Below are 18442 nucleotides of genomic sequence, written 5' to 3'. Positions count from 1 at the left end.
GAGGTGGGGTTTCCCATGGAGGGGAGCCTCAGGGGAATCCCAGCAGCGCAAAAACAGGGGCTTCGCTGGCAACGGAAGTCTGGAGGCGGGGCATCCCAGCGGCGGCAGTGGGTTTGTAAGGTGAAAATAGTTTGTAAGAAGAGGCAAAAAAATCTTAAACCCCAGGTTTGTATCTCAAAAAGTTTGTATGACGAGACGTTTGTAAGATGAGGTATCACTGTATATAGAATAGAGCCAACAATGTATGCTAACGTGTAAAACACTATTGCTTTCAGATTGTTACAGATTGCCATAAGGAGGAGCCAGAAGCATGATTCATTCTCTCGGCTACTCTCAGCTATTTCTGTTTTGTCTTTTTGACTATGCTGCAGTAAGAACTGTGTATTCAAATGATGGTTTATATATTTGTAAGTTGGAAAAGTAAGCTTATAGTATTATATATTTATTGAGATGTATTGACTGATTTAACTATATTTGACTACAACTGTTTTTGACAAAGATATTTGGCAAAGTAAATAATATTTTATACACTTAATATATCTGGCTTGTATTATTGAATTATTATTTGTATCTCTGAGCTATCAGCTGGATATCTGCAAGACTACCATGTTTCCTCTGTGTATGTGTATCTTTGACCACTCAGAGATAACTCTGCACACTCCTTAACATGAACCCAAAGCTTGTTTGGACTATGCGTAGCTAGCCACATTAAGCAATGCTAATAACACAATATAATGCAATACTATGCACATCTTTTTTCAAAGCCAGCCCCATCCAGTCCAATCCAGGGATTCATTTTAATTAAGTGAATATAGGGATTGTTAGTAAAATGACTAGTGGGTTGCTATTTTTCTGCTTCAGGGGCAATAGGCATTCCTTCCTGAATGTTTAAGCAGCAAAAAAAAAAAAATAGTTAGGCTATTTTTGAAATTTGCCATGTTGCAGACAAGATGCAAGATATGACAGGTAATTTAATGAAGGCTCAAAGTTAGAACAGCCTTCGACTGTTTTAAAGTGATGACGGCTGTAATGGCTCTGCGGTCATTTGCCCTTATATGACCCAGCATAGGGATGCTACAGTAGCTCCCCATCTGTCTCCCATACACCCACCTGGCTAGGGTCTTGCAGTGCTTGGGCCTTCTCCCCACATACCCATCACCCCTACTTTTTGAATCTCTCTTGACCTGAAGTTGGGGAAGGAGAGCAGGCCCCATGGCCTGGGCTATGCAGTGGTGACAAAACCATCATTTTATCCCACCTGTTTATGGGTTGGGTCATGGGGAGCAAATGGGGGCCTCCAGACAAATCACTTTGTTTTGCTGTGTTAACAAGGCCTGAACAGTGCTGCAGAAGTTTCTGAATGATGCAGGAAGATTCTGATAAACAAAATAATAAACAAAGTGATTGTTTCTTCCTGGGTTGTACGGTGTAGTGGTGAGGGACAAATGCAGTTGTCATTTTGTGAGTGGGACAAATGGCGGCCAACTTCCGGAATTATGCCATGTGGTCATGCAAAAAAGCCATCCATTCCAGCACTTGGAAGACCTTGGAGCTCTTCAGAAAGTAAGTGAGGAGAAGAGTGTTTGGCCTGGTAGGGTGGGAAACAGGTCTAAGGACTGCGGAGGGGCAGGAAGTGGAGCATGGGGCATCTCGTGGAATGGGGGAAGGTCTTAGGAGGGGCAAAGCAGGCACACTTAAACCTCTACTGGGCCTCCAAAGGCCTCCCCCCAACCCGAGCCCCCCCCCAAGCCCATTTAATAACCTGCATATACACTGCTCAAAAAAATAAAGGGAACACTCAAAGGACACACCCTAGATCTGAATGAATGAAATATTCTCATTGAATACTTTGTTCTGTACAAAGTTGAATGTGCACAACAGCATGCGAAATTGACCATCAATAAGTCTTCAGAGTCTTCAGAGAGGGGCGGCATACAAATCTAATAAATTATTATTATCATTATCATTATCATTATCATTATCATTATCATTATCATTATCATTATCATTATCATTATCATTATCATTATCATTATCATTATCATTATCACTATCATTATCATTATCATTATTATCATCATCAGTGTTGCTTCCTAAGTGGACAGTTTGATTTCACAGAAGTTTGATTTATTTGGAGTTATATTGTATTGTTTAAGTGTTCTGTTTATTTTTTTGAGCAGTGTATATTCATTTAATGAATCATTGAAGAGAGGAGGGATGGGGGAGTAGATGAGTTGCTTCCCCTAATGACTGTCATGACATGTGACTATGATGGACAGGCTCCATTATGTTCATATATTGACAGCTACCTGCAATTCTTTAGAAGCAAGAAACATTTATTTTGCATGGCTCTACCACGATAGTGTACATTCACGTAATTAAATGTGAATGGTAACCATCTTTCAAGCTTTTCATGCCACATTCTTTCCTCTGTCAAACGTAGAACATGATTAAAAAATAAAAGCTATTTTAATTAATTTTTTAATTAAAGTTAGATAAACTATAATGCATAAACAACAGAGTTAAATTTAATAAGAATATAGAGTGTGAGTGTTATATTTCTGAATCGATCTGATTATAGTTAGGCATTTTTTTCTGTATTAGTTAGACTTCTATGATAAGCGGAGCAATGGTAGCTCCTTGAATGTTCAATGTTGTCTGTCTTTGTTTAACGAAAAATAATAAAAAAATTTTTTAAAAAAAATAAAAAATAAAGCTTATTATTGTTATTGTTATTGTTATTGTTATTGTTATTGTTATTGTTATTGTTATTGTTATTGTTATTGTTATTGTTATTGTTATTGTTATTGTTATTGTTATTGTTATTGTTATTGTTATTGTTATTATTTATTAGATTTGTATGCTGCCCCTCTCCGAAGAGTGTTTGGCCATAGTAAATGCATCAGACTCTTGAATTAAGCACACATTTAATTATTTCAGACTAGCCCTGATGATGTTACCTAATTTAGGTAAGGAAACATCTGCAAGAAAACAACCAAGCTCAGCGAACCACCAAGGACCCCTCATTTCAACCCTTAAATATTTCTATTCTTTTCCCCTAGGCACACACACCAAATCACAGTTTAAATATAATTACAGTCAGTGAGATATCACTTTCATCTTCTGTTGCCATCATCCAGTGCAAAAAAAATCTCCGCATTCGTGGCAGAAGGCCAGTAGAGAAGAGAGAGAATGAAAAAGTAGACCTTCTCCACAACTTGACAATTGCCCTTCCACAACAGACAACACCCAAACCAATCCCTTCCCTGCAGTACAGAGCCGTGTCTAACACAACATGGATTTGTGGTTGCTTATAAAAGATGAGATGTGTGTTTAGGCCATCTGACCTGTGAACCCGTAGTGGATTGTAAATCCATTCGCTACTGGTTCACTTGTGCGCGCACCACTTCTGCGCATGCGCAGAAATTTCCCATGTGGGTGGGCAGTTCCTCTCGGCACCGCCACTACCGGTTCGCTGAACTGGGCCCAATCAGGAGCAACACATTGCTGCTTAGGAATACAGTGTTCCCTCGATTTCCTCGGGGGATGCGTTCCGAGACCGCCCGCGAAAGTCGAATTTCCGCGAAGTAGAGATGCTTAAGTAAATACAGTATTTTTGGCTATGAACAGTATCACAAGCCTTCCCTTAACACTTTAAACCCCTAAACTGCAATTTCTCATTCCCTTAGCAACCATTTAGATTATTACTCACCATGTTTATTTATTAAAGTTTATTTAAAAAAATATTTATTAAAGGCGGACGAAAGTTTGACGATGACGTATGACGTCATCGGGCGGGAAAAACCGTGGTACTGTATAGGGAAAAAAACTGCAAAGTATTTTTTAATTAATATTTTTGAAAAACCGTGGTATAGCTGTTTCGCGAAGTTTGAACCCACGAAAATCGAGGGACCACTGTACTGTACACCGCTTTTGTGCAACATTCATCCCCACAATAGATGCCTTACCAAGACTGTCTTCCAATCTAAGCATCACAATGAATAATGCCTCTATAGTTATAAAAACGCCACCATTAAGTAGTGATAATTTTGACATTATTTTCCACTTTCAAAGCACTTTACATGCCTTATTGTTCTTTTATAATAAACCTCTAAAGGACCTCAGCATTATAATTTCCTCACCGTTGTAAAAGTAGAAGCTGAAACTCGGAAGAAGTCCCTTTTCTAAGGCGACCCAAGAAGGTCTTAGTTTCTTAACCTCTGAGTTAAACCAGCTCAGTCTAAATGGAAGTTGGAATTGCATAAATTCTATAGCTCTGGTGTTACTAGGCAAGTCTATGACTAGGATTAGAATTGCTCTGCCAATTGTTGAGAGATGTGTACATATATAAAATTAAGACATATGGGCAAGGACAAAAATATTCCTCCTTGAGCCTGGAAATAAACACAATAAATTATTATTTTATATCCGGTAGTTTATTATTGGCAGTAAGAGCAGGAGAGAAGAAGCCATTTTTGGCAGCTGCCTCTGATTTGTTCTTAATCTTATGCATTCTTACCTGGAACCAAGCCCCATTAAACACAGGGCACCGTGTTTGCAGTGAAAACTTGCACAAAATTGCACTATTATACCTCTTTCACATTGTAGGTAATGAGGCACAGTCTCTATTTATCTCATTAAGGGAGACATGATAACTTTTTAACTATTAACACCATTACAAAATTGGGTTAATTTATCCAGCGATTAACAAAGATGGATGAGATAATATCCACTCAGAGCAAAACCTTAAAGGATTTCAAGCATAAACTAATGAAGGATCCTGGTAGGAATTCAATCTCTGCGATAATGAAAAACGATACGCAAGAGGCAGTTTGGTTTAGTGGTTAAGGAATCAGGCTGGAAACAAGAAGGTGGTGAGTTCTAGTCCTACTTTAGGGATGATGTCAGGTGGGTGACCTTGGACCAGTCTCTCTTTCTCTCAGCCCAGCATCTTAGACATTAACACCCTTGAAAATGTTCAAAGATACTTCCCAAGAAGAGCCCTTCATTCCTCCACTCAAAACAGAATACCCTACAAAACTAGACTTACAATCCCGGGTCTTGAAAGCTTAGAACTATGACGCCTTAAACATGATCTAAGTATTGCCCACAAGATTATATGTTGCAATGTCCTGCCTGTCAAAAACTACTTCAGCTTCAATCACAACAGCACAAGAGCACACAACAGATTCAAGCTTAACATTAACCGCTCCAAACTTGACTGTAAAAAATATGACTTTAGTAATCGGGTTGTTGAAGCGTGGAACTCATTACCGGACTCCATAGTATCATCCCCTAACCCCCAACATTTTACCCTTAAACTATCCACGGTTGACCTCTCCAGATTCCTAAGAGGTCAGTAAGGGGCGTACATAAGCACACTAGAGTGCCTTCCATCCCCTGTCCTATAGTCTCTCCTATATCTTGTATTTCTTCTCTACTATATCCTCTATAACCTTCATTGTGTATTGGACAAAATAAATAAATTAATAAATAATGATTTACCCAGCTCTTATTGGCTTACAAACTCTTTCATTGTTACTCTGTCAAAATAATTTTTTAACCCCTGTATGCCTGTATGTGTGTATGCCTGTATGTGTGTATGTTAGTATAGGGGATTTTCTTAAACTTATAATATTTTAATTAATTGGATTGTATTGGATTGTTTTTCACTTGTTGTGAGCCGCCCCGAGTCTTTGGAGAGGGGCGGCATACAAATCCAAATAATAAATAAATAAATAAATAATAAATAACCAGGGGATAAAATAATGTGCTGAAGCTGACCAGGCTAAGGACGCTAGCCACATGAATACCTGGTAAGCAAATTCTTTTCCCTACTTTCCTCCTCAAAAACTAAGGTGTGTCTTATACTCTGAAAAATATTCTCTATTTTCTACCTCTGATGGGGGGGGGAATAGAAGGAGAAAGCCAACCACCATATTCTAAATAGTGAGAGGGTGCCAGGGTGTAATGGAAGGCTATATCTCACTGTGCTCTGCTATTTTAATTGTCCCCCAAATTTTAATTCTCCCCCAAATACAGGCAGAGGTGCAGGACAGAGATATTAGTTCAGTTATTGTCCAAATTACACAGCAGGCCAATTGCAGCAATATTTCTAAGGGCTACATGGGAGGGTGATTTATTTATAGATGGACGCAGATGTTGTTCTCCATGCCTGGAGAAATTTACGAATATAATCTCCTCCAGGTTCCTCTCTTCAAATGCCCAGATTGATTGAAAGATTAAACGTGCTACAAAGGCATGACCTGATAATTAGGATACAACAGATTCAGAGGATTATTATTTTAGGAACTACTGACATTCATAAGTCTAAGAGTGCTATTTTGGATGGCAGCATTATTCAAACTACAGCCAACTGCAGATAGTTTTGCAAGGTTGTTTCTCAAAAGAAATCATGTCTTTTAACCGAAACTTGCATTGCTGGTATAGCCTGCTACACCCACTGCCACAGAAATATCCATGGGGGATGCTGCAATGTTTGAAAGTGTCAAAACATAGAAACATAGAAGATTGACGGCAGAAGGAGACCTCCTGGTCCATCTAGTCTGCCCTTATACTATCTCCTGTATTTTATCTTAGAATGCATATATGTTTATCCCAGGCATGTTTAGATTCAGTTACTGTGGATTTACCAACCACGTCTGCTGGAAGTTTGTTCCAAGCATCTACTACTCTTTCAGTAAAATAATATTTTCTCACGTTACTTCTGATCTTTCCCCCAACTAATCAATTAAAAAAATGGGCATGTCACCTTTTCCAGTTCCCTTTTAACTTTGAAGGGTCACTAAATGAACTGTTGCAAGGTGAGGATTACCTGTATTGAATTTAATGATGGGCTTTAAAAGGTAACCTTTAAAACTCTGATTCCAATAGATTTACTTATTCGTTTGTTGATTTATTCCATTTCTATAACCGCTCATTCTCAGGCATTGATTCTGGCTGGCTTACAATTTAAAAAAATATATTATTACAGTCAAAATCCTTTAAAACATTTTAAAACAATAAAAACAACTAGAAATAGTTGAAGGCAGTCCTGTAATAATTGAACCCACACTTTTTGGGGGGGCGGCAAAGCAGTGAATCCACATTTCTCAGTCCTTGGATACACAGGGAATCTTAGAGGTGTTCATGATCTGGCTGTCATCAAATGTGTATCCAGTCACAAAATACTCATCACCCAAGTGGGATGGACTTTCAAAAAAGAGCAATGTGGTTTCCCTTTTATTGTCTAAAAATGTCTTTGGCACATACACATCCCACCCCAAATAGGATTCATAACAGAAGCCTAGTCAGTTTGCAGCTAGAGAAAGTGCAGCGGAAGCCAAATCTGCTTTTCCTAGGTAAAGTTGCAAATGTGAAATCAAATGAAATGAATAACTATCTAGTTATTGCCACAAGCTCTACCTCCCCCAAAGTAGACTCGGTTGGGAATAAACTCCAGGGGCTCAGACTTAATCTCCCCAAAGACTCCAGCCCTACCAATGCCAAATTAATTATTTTATCTAACTCAGCAAATTTCCCCTTCTAAATCCTGTCTTCTTGGGATTAAATCCCCCCAAAACCCTTTTTAACTCTGCTGAAATGTCATAAGTTGAACCAAGAATTACCTGCATGCAAATGATGTCTCACATAAACACACACATACATGAGGGGTTCCCAACTTTTTCTATAACCCACACACCTAGAACGCTTCTGATATATTAGAAGAGAAGAGAAGAGAAGAGAAGAGGATGCTTTATGACTCAACAATTCTACAATAGAATACTTTATGACTCAACAATTCTAGAATAGAATAGAATAGAATAGAATACTTTATGGCTCAACAATTCTAGAATAAAATAGAGTAGACTACAATAGAATAGAATACTTTATGGCTCAACAATTCTAGAATAAAATAGAGTAGACTACAATAGAATAGAATAGAATAGAAATATTCTTGCACCCGTTACAAAAATAAATAATTATATGTGTATAATATGTGTATTATATGTGTATAATTATGCATATTGTTATAATTTTGAACCTTCAAAACCCAGGTTTTTGCACACCCTGGAATATCGTGTCGCACCCCCTTGCCCCCATTGGGAACCCCTGACATACATCATCAGGAGAAAATATTTCCAAATATGTCTGTTTATGAAGCCAATGTTGTAGTTTCTGGTTAGCTCCTTGCAACAATGATGGCTATGGAAAATACATGCACGTTAGTTCCTGCTTATGCTATATTTTAGGAAATTCAAGCCAGCATCGCTTAGTGACCAACACTGTTAAATGCAGAGAAAATGGAATACAGGTAATCCTCAATGCACAACAATGACCATTCGAAGTTACAACGGCACTGAAAAAAGTGACTTATGACCATTTTTCACACTTGCGACTGTGAAGCATCCCTATGGTCATTCGGATTTACATCCGGATGCTTGATAACCACTTCATATTTATGACGGTTGCCATGTCCTGGGGTCATGTGATCCCTTTTGGCAACTTTCTGACAAGCCAAGCCAAAGGGGACGCCAGATTCACTTAACAACCGTGTTACTAATTGAACAACTGCACCGATCAACTTAACAACTGTGGCAACAAAAGTCATAAAATGGGGCAAAGCTCACTTCACAAATTTCTCACTTAGCAACACAAATTTTGGACTCAATTGTGGTTATAAATTGAGGACTACCTGTATAAAGCAAATAAATTCTACTTGTCCAACAAGTCTATTCTCCTTCAAAGGACCAAACATATCCGGCATGAAAGGGAAAGAAATGAAGAAAGGGTGAAAAAAGGAGATCCTGTAAATATTTGATTATTTGAGCAAATACTTTTCAAAAACTAGATTCAGCTCTGAGTTTTCTCTCCCTTCATAGATAGCTGGTTGCAAAAACAAAACGAAACAGTGTTGAACATCTTTGCAATCCTTCACTTTTTCCAGTCAATCTACCTAAACTAAATTTTCATAGCCATCGTGCTGCCAGGGCCTAACTAGAAACTACATTTGCTTCATAAAGAGACATGTTTGGCTATATTTCTTCCTGATCTGCAATCCAACAAGACAGACACAGACTTCAGAGGATAATTAGAACTGCAGAAAAAACAATTACTGCCAAACTGCCTTCCATCAAAAAGAGGGCTGTGAAAATATTTATGAACCTCTCGCATCCTGGACATAAATTGTTTCTACTCCTTCCCTTTAAAACGATGCTATAAAGCACTGCACACCAAGACAATTAGACACAAAACTAGTTTTTCTCCTGAATGCCACCACTCTACTAAAGAAATAATTCCCTCACCACTGTCAAACTATTCACTAAGACTTAACTAAGCCTTTAACTAAGGCTGCGTTACTATTACTATTAGTCTCCTATCACCCATCTCCTTCCAGTTATGACTGTATGTCTGTAACTTGTTGCTTGTAGCCTTACAATTTATATTAATATGTTTCCTGATTGCTTATTTGTACTCTATGACAATCATTAAGTGTTGTACCTCATGATTCTTGAGGGACACTGAGATCATATGCACCAAAGAAAAATTCCTTGTGTGTCCAATCACACTTGGCCAATAAATAATTCTATTCTGTTCTGTTCTATTCTAATTCTATTCCATTCTGTGTTACCCTTACAATCATAGTTCCCTCTAAGCTGAGCAGTGAGCAATCGCTCACTTAAAAATCATCATCAATTCAGAGTTTTCCAAACCTGCCCAGAAGCCGAGAGGGAAAGAGTGAGAGGGAAGGAGAGAGAGAGGAAGAGAGGAAGAGAGAGAAACAGATAGAAAAAAGAGAGGGGGGAAAAGAGAAAGAAAAAGAATGGGAGTAAGGAAGAGAGAAAGAAAATCAAAATCTAGTTTGAAACTAGCTCAACTATTTAAGTGGCATTTTGATATTGATAGAGTTGCCCTATTATGAGCTCACTGTTATAGACACACAGTATAGTATTTTATTTTGAAATTCTCTGAGGCAAAACAGGGTGGGTTTTTTATTTGTTTGTTTGTTTGTTTGTTTGTTTGTTTATTTATTTATTTATTTATTATTTCTCTGCCGTCCAGTCCCAAAGGGACTGCTGCTCAGACACTATACTTTTCCGCCCACCCCCCAAAAAAATTAGAGGGACCACTGCTTACAATAATGGTTGGATCTTTCTTCTTTGGTTAATTCCTCTCTATACTGACTATCATTATTACATCTGATGTATTTCCAGGAAGATCTTGCCCTGGGCAAAAGACATTTGTATGGAGATTGTCATCAGTTGAACTTGGATCAACCTTCCTCAACATATATTTTGGACTACATCTCCCAGCTTTAATAGCTATTCTTGCTTTATGACTCAACAATTCTAGAAGTCCCTGGTCTGGGAATGCCTGACTGAGAATACATGGGGTGCGTATACAATCATTGTTATAGTCTTCATTTCCACTATTCTGCTTTGCTTCTAAAGGTGGACAGAGGGAAGTTGGAATGGTGGGCACTACAAAGTCTGGCTCTGCTCAGCTGTCATGTGTTTGGGTTGGGTTGAATTTATTAAATAACCAGAGCCACAGCAGTGAAACCATCATGACTAAAATATGACATGTGTGTGTCATACATTATACATAAGGAAAACCAGAGATTTATGAAGAAGTGAAAAATAAGCCCCCGAGGAAAAGAGAGACAATCCTTTGGTTACACAATTTCTCTAAGGGAATAAGACATGAGAGTTTCTTTGGAACTGAAAGATTAAACTTGTTTAGCAAGGAGGAGAGCCTTCTTAAAGTGGTATTCACTTTAGAGAGAAACTTGCTTCCCCTCTATCAAATTATACTGGTATACAGTACTTTACATTAGTCATTTATTGCATTGGTTTGCTTCCATTCATATCAACAAGCCCAAGAAAGCAGCAGTCCAAGGCAGCTGGTACTGGAGACAAAACTCCCGTGGTATACCCTCCTAATAATTTTTTTTCATCTATCAGAAATTTAGGGAGCTTTTCTTCACCGGAAGAATACGTAATAGAAAAAAATATTGATATGTGCAGAAATGGATACATTAACCCTAGAAATGAAAGACAAAGGAGAGATGGAATGTTATGCAATATGGGATAAATTTTATCAATGGATAGAAAGGAAAAGTTGAGAGCAAGAATTGAAAAGGGGGAATTAAAAGAAGGTTCGGATATAAATGAATGTTGACAAGGGATGCATATGTAAGATTGTAACTCATTACCAGACTCCGTGGTGTCAACCCCCAACATTTTTCCCTTAGACTTTCCACGGTTGACTTCTCCAGATTCCTTAGAGGTCAGTAAGGGGCGAGCATAAGTGCACTAGTGTGCCTTCCGTCCCCTGTCCAATTGTCTCTCCTATATTTTATATATCTTTTCTCCCATCCATATGTCCTTCCTCTACTCTTCATTGATGTATTCTATTCTCATATCTCTTCTTCTATCCCTTCCCTGATATTTACTACTACATGTTTTTATTCTCCTTAACTTTCAATTTGAATTGGACAAAATAAACAAACAAACAAACAAATAAATAAATAAAAAAATAAAAAATAAGATCAAAAAGCAATGTGGATTGAACAATAAAGGTAGATATTGTTATGAAAATATGATACAATGGAATGACAAAACAGGATGGTCACAAAGTGTCCAATGTTTAATGTTTGTTTGTTTGTTTGTTTGTTTGTTTGTTTGTGTAAATGAAAGAAACTTTTAAAACTTAAAAAAAAAGAAATTTAAGGAGTTTTTTAAAACCCCTAATAAAGAGCCTAATCAATGTTAAAGAAACCTAAACGACCCCCATCCTAAATCTGGAACAAGAGTTCTTTGCTTGTGGGGTTTTGTCCTCTTTTCTACATATAGAAATTCCTGGGAAGGTAAGCACTTATAAATATTATTCTTTTATAAAGGGTCTCTAGAGAGCCAGTTTTATACAGTGATTAAGAAACCTGGCTAAAAACCAGGAAACTGAGAGTGTCACTAATAAGAAAAGTTTAGATAAGCTTGCTGGGGCATTTGGATGTCACAGTTTGAAAATGTCTCAACAAATGATAGTCATTAAAAAAAAGGGCAAGACCCATTTTAATGAATTTAGCTTATTATCCAGTAGATTTTCATCTCTGGCACATTAATTTATTTTAAAACTTTCTGTCCCGTATCACATCAGATTTCAGAGTATTGTATATGTAAATGTGTTAATCTTTCATTTTCTTTTTCAGATAAAGATATTGCCATCAAAAATATATTTCCTTAATAGGGTGGCTGAGCTTCTCTTGGTTACCTGGAAAGCCTGGCTTTGATTTCAATTAGTCAGTTTCCTAGTTTTCTTATTACTAAGTAAGAATAAGGGCTGGCGATACTGTATGTAACTCATATGGAACCTCAGAGTACTATAGCGCCATGTTGGCACAGTGGTTAGAATGCAGTATTGTGGACTAAAGCTGCCGAATGCCAGAGTTCGATTCTCACCAGGTTCAAGGTTGACTCAGCCTTTCATCCTTCCGAGGTGGGTAAAATAAAGACCCAGATTGTTGGGAGCATAGACTAGACTAGACTAGACTAGACTAGACTAGACTAGACTAGACTAGACTAGACTAGACTAGACCAGAATAGAATAGAATAGAATAGAATAGAATACTTTATGGCTCAACAATTCTAGAATAAAATAGAGTAGACTAGACTAGACTCGACTCGACTCGACTCGACTCGACTCGACTAGACTAGAATAGAATAGAATAGAATAGAATAGAATAGAATACTGTACTTTATGACTCAACAATTCTAGACTAGACTAGACTAGACTAGAATAGAATAGAATACTTTATGACTCATCAATTCTAGACTAGACTAGACTAGACTAGACTAGACTAGACTAGACTAGAATAGAATAGAATAGAATAGAATAGAATTCTTTATTGGCCAAGTGTGATGGGACACACAAGGGATTTGTCTTGGTGCATATGCTCTCAGTGCACATAAAAGAAAAAGATACATTTGTCAAGAATCATGTGGTACAACACTTAATGATTGTCATAGGGGTCAAATAAGCAATGAAGGAACAATCAATATTAATAAAAATCTTAGGATACAAGCAACAAGTTACAGTCATACAGTCCTAAGTGAGAGGAAAAGGATGATAGGAATGATGAGAAAAAAAGCTAGTAGAAATAGAAGTGTAGACTTAGTAAAAAGTTTGACAGTGTTGAGGGAATTATTTGTTTTAGTAGAGTGATGGCATTCAGGAAAAAAACTGTTCCTGTGTCTAGTTGTCTTGGTGTGCAGTGGTCTGAGGGTAGGAGTTGAAATAATTTGTGCCCAGGATGTGAGGGGTCAGTAAATATTTTCCCCGCCCTCTTTTTGACTCGTGCAGTATACAGGTCCTCAATGGAAGGCAGGTTGGTTTTCTGCAGTTCTGATTGTCCTCTGAAGTCTGTGTCGGTCTTGTTGGGTTGCAGAACCAAACCAGACAGTTATAGAGGTGCAGATCACAGACTATGTATTAAATTTATATGCTGTCCTTCTCACCTATAGGCCAACTTTACACTCAACAGACTCCCTACCACCACTCACTACATGCAACTAAAAAAAAAAACCCTCAACCCCTCACAGACTTTTGAATAAGACAGGGCAAGAAGACAGAGAGGGAGAAGAAAATTGCCCCCCTATTTTCTTCAAGAGCCTAGCAAACATCCCCCCCTCTAATCAGAACAGTTCCTGTTCTTAGATTTGTAAAGCCCCTATTTTTACCAAAAGAGATGATTTTCTGGCTTTTTGGAGCAGATCCCTTTTGAATATTTGAGCTCTGAAGACAAATCAGATCAAATAAAAACACACCAAATATTCCACAAACATTGCAACTTGCTGTAAGTCCTCCCCAACCCAGTCTTTCTCTCCTTTGAATGGCACAGGGGGGGGGGCAACCCTGTACCTTCTGATAGAAAACTCAGCAGAGACAACGCCTGGGAGTGGGGGAATGGGATGGGGTGGCGTACAGCTTCTGTGCGATCTGGAAAGCCTTCCCCCTCCCCAATGTTGACTGCCCCCTTGCTTCTAGTAGCTTAGATAGAAGTCGAAGGGTGACAAGCAGATGTGGGAGATAAAAACAGATGAAATCCAAACCGCATATAAACCAACAAGAAACATGTTTGCTGATTGGACTATTTATAGCAGCACCTTGCACATTATGCAATTCCTACTCAGAAAGTATTTTTGGGTGGAAAATACCACGCAGCCCAGATGAAGAGGGAGACATGGTGGAGAATCAGAGAGATATTTTTTTTCTTAACCGGACGGCCTCAGGACATGCAAGTTGCAGGGGTGATTTTACCGGAGACGAAATGCCGCATACGGATTTAGGGGGCCTGTGGTTCCTTAGCTACAACAGACGATAACTATGACGGAGACTGTGTCATAATTTTGTAATAGGTTTCAATGTTAAATACGTTTGGTGCTACAGTCTCCAGTGATGGACATGAGCTATAGACTTGTCTTTGGATGCTAATTACTAAGTTCAATTTTCCCCCCTCTCTTTTTAAAGCCAATGAAGCCCTGGGTTTTTGGGTTTTTTTAAAGTTTCCTTTAAAGATTGTGCGACTAAAGTATCTTTGGTTCTCTTTCCTCATGACAGGATGACTCATCTTAGGGAAAGACCATGATGAAATCCATCTTTCCTATTTTCCAATTGCTCCCCAAATTAGCAATTGGGTATTTTTTTTTTAAAAAGGGGGGGGGGTAAAAAACATTATAATCCTTGTTTCCCATATATACATAGCACCCTCTGTCTTTCAGAAAGTGCCTCCATTCTTCCCTAAGCATCAGACAACAGTTGGTGCCTTCATTTTCAGCACAATTACTTGAAAATAACTAATAACGACTTAGAACACAGGAGGCTTTGAGTTCTAGATCTGCCTTTAGGCTTGAAAACTGGCAGGGTAATTTTGAGCCAGTCCCTCTCTCTCAGTTCAATCTAGTTCACAGGGTTACGATAGTGGGGAAAATAGGAAAGGGAAGGAGTATGAGTTCGGTTTGGTACCTTGAGTTACTGCAAAAGTAATAAAGGCAATGATAAAAATCAAATTCATTTGTGCAGAATATTTGGAGAATCAAGGAGAAGGCTCAGTGGGTAGAGTTTGAATGGAGAGAACTAGGTTCAGGCCAGAGATGGGTTCCTACTGGTTCCAACCAGTTCTTTAGAACAGTGTTTCCCAACCTTGGCAACTTGAAGATATTTGGACTTCAACTCCCAGAATTCTCCAGCCAGTGAATGCTGGCTGGGGAATTCTGGGAGTTGAAGTCCAGATATCTTCAAGTTGCCAAGGTTGGGAAACACTGCTTTAGAACCATGATGTCATAGAGCTGGTTCTGTCAGTACTGGCCCATGGGAACTGCCATCTTGGATTTTGCTTCTGTGCATGTGCAGAAGCTAATTTTTAAATTATTTTCTGGGAAAGGACACGCACACACACATGCGAGTAAACTGAGAGCAACGGAAGCAGTGAAAGGCTACCAAAATTTTTACTACCACACTGTGGCCGTGGCTTATGCATTTTGTTTCAACATCTTTCAGTGCAAATTGGGTTCTCTGGGGTGGAGCTCCAAATTTTGCTACCGGAACTGTTCCTGACCATTCCCATAGGAGCCCATCACTGAATGGAAGGTAAGTAGAATCCACCCCTGTTTCAGGAACAACTGGTGAGTTATTCATTATCTGTCACCCACTTCGATTATTTGAAGAAAGAAAGAATGGTACCCAGCTGCCATTCTAAGTAACTTGAGCTACAAACCTGAACAATTTTATAAGGCTAACACAATCATTCTTCATAAAGTAAATTAGGCGGCAGGAACATGGTTGAACATTGTCGCTCCACACCCAGTGCTCTTTGAACCAAACTTCCCATTTCACACATTTTATATATACTGTAATATCTAATCTTTTAGGTACCTGTATTTGCTGGCACTCAGTTCTCATGTTTATATGTTGTTGATGTACCTCCATGATATAAGAGCTCCATACTATATATTCTACTATCCACACATTTTATTCTCTAATAGGAAGCCAACTTGAACCTTCAGACCTTGAGGGAACAACTACAAGTTATGTGTATTGAGAAAGTACTTATTTTGCTCACACAAAGATAAAAATGATGCATCTTTGCTCACACAAAGATAAAAATGATGCAAGGATGTCCAATACAGGTTCAAAGGTACCTCTGTATTAATGACTGGGTGGGGATCTATTTGATACAGCAACCCTTGGATGGCCAGATGCAAATGCTGAGGTCCATTGCAGTCCGTGACATGCCAGGTGGGACTTTCAATAACCTGACAAGATCCACCTAACAAATCCCCCCTGTGGGTGCATGCTGGGGGAGTTATTCCTGGCAGCCTTAATGGCAAAAAATTCAAACGTTCGACCACATCAACCTCTCAAGGCTCCAAGAACCCTTTTGTCCTTTAGAATAAATTCACCAGATCATCAGAAGAACTCTGTGTGTGTGTTGCATGTACATCCTGTCCTGGAGAGCCTCCATCTCCCACAACTCTCTATCATGCCTCCATTGCATGTGCACACCTGCCACAGGTAGTAAGTCAAACACACAGATGTCACCACTAGCTTCCCTTCTCATAGAAGTGGGAGTCCAGCCTTTCTTAGGCATCTGTATTTGCTGGCACTCAGTTCTCATTTATATTAGATTGTTATTAGAGTTTGAAGGGATCTTCTAGGTCATCTAGTCCAACCCTTCCTGCTCAAGCAGGAGTCCCTACATCATTTCGTAAAAATGGCAGCCCAATTTCCCTTTGAAAGTCTCAATTGTTGAAGCTCTCACAACCTCCGCAGACAAGCTGTTCCATTGGTCGGTCACTCTCACCATCTGTCTGGCTGGCTGGCTACCTAGCTATCTATCATCCAACTATAACTGTATATTATCTGTAAGTCTGCCTATACTGTATCTATCTATCTATCTATCTATCTATCTATCTATCTATCTATCTATCTATCTATCTATCTATCATCGTCATCATCATCATCACAACAACAACAAAAAACAACAACAACAGAGTGGAAGGGACCTTGGAAGTCTTCTAGTCCAACCCCCTGTTTGGGCAGGAAACCCAACACCACTTCAGACAAATGGTTATCCAACATCTTAAAAGCTTCTAGTGTTGGAGCACTAACAACTCCTGGAGGCAAGCTGTTCCACTGATCAATTGCTCTGTCAATCTGTTGTTGAGGTACCTCCATATCAGAGCTCCATACTAGATATCGCACCATCTGTCTGCCTGGCTGGCTACCTAGCTATCTATCATCCACCTATCTCCCTAAAGCTGTATAGTTATCTGTCTATTATCTGTAGGTCTGCCTATATCTATCTATCTATCTATCTATCTATCTATCTATCTATCTATCTATCTATCTATCTATCTATCTATCTATCTTTGTCATCATCATCATCATCACAACAACAACAACAACAACAACAACAACAACAGAGTGGAAGGGACCTTGGAGGTCTTCTAGTCCAACCCCCTGCTTGGGCAGGAAACCCAACACCACTTCAGACAAATGGTTATCCAACATCTTCTTGAAAACTTCCAGTGTTGGAGCACTCACAACTTCTGGAGGCAAGCTGTTCCACTGATCAATTGCTCTGTCAATCAGTTGTTGATGTACCTCCACGATATCAGAGCTTCATACTAGATATCCTACCACCAACACCTTTTATTCTCTAATAGGAAGCCAATTTGAAGCTTCAGACTTCATCAGACCAGGTTCAGGATTGTGGTAACAAAAGTGAAGGAGGATGGGGGTCCCCTCAGAGAGAAAGGAAGGGATAGAAGAGATCTTTTTTACAGGAAGAAAAGAGAGGGAGGAAACACCTGGAAGTGTGAAGCCCTCGAGTTTCCTTATGGAAGACCAGACAACAAGGGGAGAAGAGGAGGAGGAGGAGGAGAGGTGGTGTTTTTTTTAGAGAAAGAGTGGGAAGCCAACTCACGCGTGCCATCAAAGCGGGTTGCTATGGTATCCAGGAAGGTGTTTTGGGGAGCCAGGAGGCCCCTCATTACCGGCATTTTAAGCCTCGCTCATGGACATCGCCATCCTTGTCCAGTTGGAGGGGGAAAAAATAAAACTCAGACGTATGGGAGAAGGGAGCCCAGACGGGGCCCTCGGCTTCCTCTCCAGGAGTCCGGCCAGGGGGAAGCGGGGCTCTCTCTCTCTCTTCGCCCACTGCTGCCAGAGGGCTGCCGGGGGTCGTGGCGAGGCTCCAGGGGCCACCCAGACGGGAGGCGAGCGCAGCCCCGACGGCAGAGCCGCGGAGGCTCCTCAGGGCGCCCGCGAAGAGCTCCGGCTGCAAAAGGGAAGGCGAGGGGCCCCCGCTTCCCTGGTGCGCCCCAGCAGGGCAAGTCCTGGCGCAGGCTGGCCCCAAGTCCGACGGGACTCGCTCAGCCCT

General features: G+C 39.5%; 1 protein-coding gene across 1 annotated transcript in view; it reads right to left on the bottom strand.

Annotated features, from left to right (window-relative positions):
* KCNH3 (potassium voltage-gated channel subfamily H member 3) overlaps positions 1 to 18062 on the bottom strand; it is a 104343-nt gene extending 86281 nt beyond the window's left edge. Inside the window, 1 exon segment of the mRNA XM_070735997.1 lies at positions 17987 to 18062. Within this exon segment, the coding sequence (XP_070592098.1) occupies positions 17987 to 18062 (76 nt within the window).
* Between the last annotated feature and the right edge of the window lie 380 nt (positions 18063 to 18442).

This window comes from Erythrolamprus reginae, chromosome 2, assembly GCF_031021105.1.
Source record: "Erythrolamprus reginae isolate rEryReg1 chromosome 2, rEryReg1.hap1, whole genome shotgun sequence".
Lineage (NCBI taxonomy): Eukaryota > Metazoa > Chordata > Lepidosauria > Squamata > Dipsadidae > Erythrolamprus > Erythrolamprus reginae.
Note: the sequence above shows the minus strand (reverse complement) of the source record. Positions and strands in the feature narration are given on the sequence as shown.